This window comes from Caenorhabditis remanei, chromosome X (assembly GCF_010183535.1).
Source record: "Caenorhabditis remanei strain PX506 chromosome X, whole genome shotgun sequence".
Classification (NCBI taxonomy): domain Eukaryota; kingdom Metazoa; phylum Nematoda; class Chromadorea; order Rhabditida; family Rhabditidae; genus Caenorhabditis; species Caenorhabditis remanei.
In genome coordinates, this window is record NC_071333.1 from 16,123,876 (window position 1) to 16,130,410 (window position 6,535).

The 6,535-nt window shown below is 36.6% G+C and overlaps 1 protein-coding gene across 1 annotated transcript; it reads right to left on the reverse strand.

Moving 5' to 3' along the window:
- Positions 1-1,065: 1,065 nt before the first annotated feature.
- On the reverse strand, positions 1,066-6,015 carry GCK72_025236 (uncharacterized protein; the record flags this gene model as incomplete). Its single annotated transcript, XM_003093347.2, has 15 exons — positions 1,066-1,189; positions 1,661-1,759; positions 1,803-1,871; positions 1,943-2,115; positions 2,168-2,280; positions 2,401-2,513; positions 2,613-2,681; positions 2,734-2,835; positions 2,888-3,063; positions 3,112-3,229; positions 4,189-4,260; positions 4,616-4,745; positions 4,848-5,062; positions 5,218-5,412; positions 5,870-6,015. 15 exons carry the CDS (start codon positions 6,013-6,015, stop codon positions 1,066-1,068), a joined length of 1,914 nt encoding a protein of 637 aa, XP_003093395.2.
- Between the last annotated feature and the right edge of the window lie 520 nt (positions 6,016-6,535).

Genomic DNA, 6,535 nt, shown 5'->3' on the forward strand with positions numbered 1-6,535 from the left:
TTCACTTCGTCACACGTTCAAAGTTGAGCATTTTCAGATGAAAAAGGTAAAATATGATATAATTTCAGCCGGTACTGTAGTTCTTTTTGTCATTTTTCAACTTTCAAACAACCATTTTCCTCTCCAAATACAACATGATTTCAGTACCAAATTTCTGAACATACCGGCCTGAATACTCTCATCGTCAACATTAAATTTCATCTTCCAGTACCCGCACACCCCCGACACCTGCACTATACACAAGTGTTTTTTCGTTCTTTGTATCATTTGATGATCGTGTCAATGATATCTTTTCTCTATCATCTCCCCACCGAAAAGTTTTCCAACCAACATTTTCATCTTCTCTCCCTTCTCGTTATCACTCTTTTCTGCCAATCTCCAAATAGTTTACACTGTTTTCCTCCTCCATCAGCTCTTCCTTTGATACATTGTTTATCGTGACGGAGCCCGAAAGAGAAAGAGAAACATCGAGAAGAAAGTAAGAAAAGAAAAAACTGATGGAGGCGGCGGCGGTGGGAGATGACGATCATAGTGTTTTCAACAAGGGGTCTCGCGAGGGATAGCAACAAAATTTTGATGGATATGTGACGAAATATCTGGTGCTAGAAATATCAGAAAATGAACTTTATTGCACGAAAATTATAAATCACAAAATGAGAACATCAGGAAAATAAAAATGAAATGAAAGCAAGAAAATGAGAAAAGCAGATCGGGAAAGGAAATGGGATATGGAATTTGATGTAAATCCTTAAAAAATCAGATGCTATCGAAAATACATATAAAATTTTGTGAGATTCAGTTTTGGTACCCAGGTGAATAAAAATAATTATGTTGTTTCAGTTTTTGTCTATGTTTAGTTTCCATATAGAAATGGAGAGATACGATTTGACACGTGGTATCCTGTTTCTGTGGGCGACAGATTGCGTACACAATTAGGAGAATTATCAAATGGATAACAGAAAACAACAACTGACGTGAAGAGTCAGGTGTTGGGTAGAGTAACATGAAAGTGAGTTAATAGTAGTCAAATATTGAAAATTAATATTGAAAATTTGTTAGATGATATCAGAGATAAGCAATTTCTTCTTCATCCAAGTCTGTATCTAATTCATCGTCCAGAAGAAGTCCGGTGTCCCCGTTGCAATTTGTGGTGCTATTCCGGAACACATTTGAACTAGATGAGATGGATCTGAAAAGTATTAATCATATATTGATAGTAAAAAGATTTTTGAGCAAAAACAACATTAAACATCTGTTGATAGAAGTACTGGGGGAAAATTCACTGCAGAAACATGTTAAGACAAATATATAATAGTTTTGATACGATTTTTGTTACCTGTTTGCTCTATTCAAGATTTTGAAGCCTAAAACAGAAAAATGATGGGACATTTTAAAGATTTGAATTAACTCGGGAAGGCCTTCAAGTGATCTTGGAGTTATAGGACGTGACCTACATTAATGGAAAGTTGAAAAAACGCTGATTTGAAATTTATTTTCAGTTTTTGCCCCCGAGGCCTAGTATTTGAGAAACACGAAATAAAAAACTGGATCTATATTTGGAATCAGCGTTTTCTCAACTCTCTAATGATACATGTCACGTCCTATACCTCCACGGTCCTTCGATGGCCTTCCCTAGTAAGTTGCTTGAATCTCTACCCACCTGGTCACAGATTTTTGAACAGTCGTGCTAGTGGAGTCACTGTTTCCAGACATGTCATTCAGTAAGCAATTTCTTTCCAGACTTCCCATAGATACATATCTAAAAATTAAACTTTGACTACTTTTCATTATTAAATTCTTACCTGTGATTTTCTGGATGAAAGCTAGTGTCTCTAGGAATTACTTGCAAGGTATTGGAAAACCGGATGTACCTGGAAACAAAAGTATGTTATGCTTACTTGCAGCCCCCACAAAACCCATAGAAAATAAGAAAATAACAAACCGTTGTTTGATCATGCTGCTGATGTCATTTGTAGTCGCCGATTTGTCCAATTTTCTTAGGACGGGTTGCACACGCAATGAGTCGCCGTCTTCTTCAACACATTCGTCCTCATCCTCCACCTCGTTTTGTCCTTTCACTGATGCCAATGATTTGTTACTGGCATATTGCAAAGCCTGCAAATCGAATTGTTGAAACATTTTTTCTTTGTTTGGGTTTCTGGTTTACCGAAACGAGTTGATTGATGAAAGTGGACCTCTCCTTTGCGCCCATTTTGTTTGGTGGCATTTCGACTGGAGGTGTCATGTAGATATCCGATTTTGGGAGTGAACATTGGTCAGCTGGAATATGGAAAAGGGTGAAAAATGTGAAAAATGACAGAGTTTTTTGTAAAACAGAGACATGTTTTCCTATTAGAGATTTTATTAAGTGTCACTAGTCATTATCTTCTATTCCCTTACATGGATCATCATTCTGAACAATTGCTCTGATTTCCGCTGACTCATTTCCAGTGCTGCTTCCCTCCACAGAATCTAACAATCTTTCCTCATTCTTCTGGGTGGTGCCTGTCGATCTGAAAAAAGAAAAAAATTGGAAATTAGTGGAGAAAAAACCGAAAAAAAGAAGAAATTTAATCTTTCGGAAGAAATTTGATTCAATTTACTTTACTTACTTGTAGTGATTGTTGGACGAGAACAAAGGCGATGTTTCACTGCATGATGTACTTTGTGCTCTAACCATTCTGCAAAAAATTGGCAATGGAACAATGAATTGTTGATTAGAAATTTATTTACGTCATTTTGGTACTATGGTTGATTTTGGTGGAGCTGTTTGCAAATCCATATGGGTCTTTCTTCTTGCAACTGAATAGTTTTCGGAAATCAACAAACGCTTCTCTGAAAATAATCCAATTTACATTAAAAACTGGTACCCTGATACAATGAATACCTGAGCTGTGCTCTCATTTCCTTATTCAATGAGAAATAGATCACTGGATTGATCATATGAGTGATGGAATAGAAGTAACTATTGAAGATCATCAGAGCAATCGACTGAAATCTGCTATAGTATGAAACATAGTAGGCCGACATGTAGGCATAGAAAATTAGAGCGACAACTGTTATCTGAAATCAAAAAAAGTTTTGATTCAGTTACAACGTCAGGTAAATAACCTGCAACAGGATCCGTTGCTGCTGACGGTTGGATCTCCTAGCAGCCATTTCCCGGACATCATTTGCTATGTGCTTACTGCCCATTTTCATTGACATTTCCAGCAACATCGTGCTCGCTCTGTTAATAGGAGCGTTGTAAGAGAGAAATTTTGAGAGGGGAGAATTTGATTGGGATAATTTTGAAATTTGACTCATTCAATTCAACCTTGGTGTGTGGAATTTTCAATATAGTGAAAAAATTGTTTGGAAGTCAAATTTTAAAATTCAGCCAAATCCAAATTCATATAAATGTCTACTACATAGTAACTAAAATATGAATTTTACTACAGATAGCAAAAAAGCGGCGTGGCCCGAAACTTAAAATCAAGGAGATAATAAAAATGCTTTTTTTGAGAGGATGTGCAATTAGATATGGAGGAAAATGAAAGAGTTGCAAGCCGTGAAAATGAAATTCATTCCAAGAAAAAAAATCATGCGTTTGTCAGAGTCAGTTGTATATATAGGAAAAAGGAAAAACAACAGTGAAAAAATTGTGAATGTGTGGGGGGTCATGCTGTTAGGAAATGAAGGTTAGAAAGTTTCCACTACTCTAAAATCCGTATTAGTACGCATGCGGGGGGTACTGAAAATGCCATCGTTACAATTCTGCATTTCTGAACGGATTACTGAACCACTAACACTATTCTAGACGGAGAAGTGAATGTTGAACGCAACCTAAAGAATCTCGATTGCTCGTTCGAGTCGCGTTTTTTGACATTCCTGCAAATTGACTGTGGTTGTCTACTGTCTAGTTGATTAAGCGGGGGGAACAGGTGCATAGTTTTGTTTCTCTATCGAAATTTTTTGTTTCCCATTTTTTATTTCACTTCAAAGGTAACAAGAATACTCCCGGTCGTAAATATTGTAAGAAATAAATAAAGGTGATAAAGCCAACAAATTCAAAAACTAAACTCCATTGGTTGAAAAAGAAATAAGACATAGTTAGGAAAGAAAAAAAGAACCACTCCCGATAGGATTTCGGATAGGAAAATAACTGTTAGTACCGAAAAACCATTTGTAGAAGTACATTATACTCACCTCTGCCACTGTGATCGTTGTTGCTTCAGAAGTGACGACGATGACGTGGAGACACTCTTTGTGGTTCCTTGCCTGAATAAGAAACAACGCACTGCACTCTTTACGTGCACAAAAATATGAGATATTATTTAAAATGTAAGAGATGTAATAAATCACTCAAAAAATGTGAGAGTTGAATCAAATATGTGAGTATTAGTAATGTGTTTAGACTCGCCTTTGCCTTAAAAGTCTCTCATAATTTGAAAAATGCGAAAACACCATGCAGACCAAAAACTACCGCGTTTTTATACGGTAATTGCAAAAAAAGTGCGAATATCAAAAAAATAAATCAAATTGACGTGTGTTTAGGCAGAATGAGAAAAAGAAAAAAAGTGTGCCAGAAGAAGAGAGAAGCGATTTGTCAGATGATTAAGAAATCAGAACTTACTGTCGTAATGCTATTTTTCGTTTGTGTCGACGGTACAATTGGACAAGTGTAATGGGATTACTGAATGACAGAATCAAAATAGTCAGGATCTCCACAGGTGTGTAGGTCAGAACATATACATTGAAGTTACCTGAAATGTCATTCCGGTGAAATTTGTAAAATTAGTAAAATCGATGAATCCTTTCCTTATCCATATGTTAAACTTTATTAAAAATTATGAAACCACTCTTACTGTTCTCGGCGTATCCAAAACTGTAGTAGTTGAGCGATTCCAGTGGCCGAATCATGCAACACGCTTGAAGAAAAAATAGCGTGACATTGGTACTGAGAAACAGTGCCCAACACGAAATACTGAATGTTTTGATTCTTTGAACTGTTACCAATACATTATAGCGTCCGTATAGAATGATGGCAATTAACCGATCAAGGCAAATTGCCGACATGTGCCTGAAAATGTTGCGGTTCTATAATGTATAATGTTCCGTAATGTATAGTTCATATTAATTGGAATTCTTACATTCAGTAAAAAGCTGTAAACCCACTCATCCTCATCAAAAGTTAAATGAACCCATTTTGCGGGTCATAAATTCCGTTCCACTTACGTCAGTGTTATCGCCCAAGCCGTCCAGTCGGCGATGTTGAACAGACGGACAGCCATCTCACCAATATGCATTTCTTTGAGTAAAATTGGAGGATAGAAGTGGCACGTGGTCACAAAACCATGGATGACGTCAGCGATAGCCAAGTTTAACATCAGAATGAAACTGTAATCATGGTCTTCTTGTTTGTTCATCTGACTAGATATCTTTTTGTTCGTTTTCTTTTTTTTGTTCACCCTCAGACTTGCAACAAACATGTTGGAGCATCAATGCTTGCACATAATCGTTTTGAATTGGAACGCTTGGGTAAACACATTTTGTTGGATGGTTCTTTAGAAAAAAGGTGGAACTGCCCATGAAACTGCTATACAAGACTGGACCCCCATAATATTCAGAGAACAGAAAAAAGAATAGTTCCTTCTTGTACAGAAAATTTTCATTGCGTGGGAGAATCTTTGCCATACACGACGTTTCATCATTTTTTTTATTTCCAATGTTTGCTGTTCAAAACGATATCCGATTTCATCATCTCAATCTCGCACTTTCCACCACTCGCTGACATGACATTTACTGTTGCACACACGATTTCGCTTACGTCATCACAAAATGGGGTGGTTTTCATAATTTAGGAAGACCCATTATCTTGGACGCCTACCTGGCACGATGCAAATACTTATTGTTGAGCAGAACTATGATCAAAGCCAGATTTCCAAGAATCGCACAGATTCCCAGTGACTCCAAGCCGGTGAAGATGATCACATCCACAAAACTGACCCGATTAGTTGAGTTTGATGATGACATCTGACAAGAAGTAATTAATGATTAAGATATTTGAAAAATTAGGAACTGTGAATTTAAAAAAGAGAAAGTTATTCACGATACAAAAAAACAGACAAGAAAGTTAGAAGAGCTAAAGTTAGTGGTTCTTGGAAAGAGGGACTAGCGAAAAACGTGGTGTTAGAGGTTAGGACGGGACAAATTCTGACCAAGCTTTCTCTCTTTTTGCATTAAAAATGTGACATATGAAATACGGGTACTACACCTAAGGCCATGAAACCAAATGGGTTTAAATTTAAGAGTTAGTTATTGAGTTTGAACAAGTCAAGTCTAGAAGTCAACGAATACTGGAAATAGGAGTTTGGAAGTTTTCTCAACATAATAATAAATGGGAGGGTGGGACTTGTATAAATTAGTTTTTGAAGTTCCTATATTAATTATTTGCTAGGAACTCCCATGAAGGATCTGAGATTCTAGAACTTCAGAGAATCAAGCTAAATAAATAAAACTATGTCATAGAGGAACAAAAGATACCACCTAAACA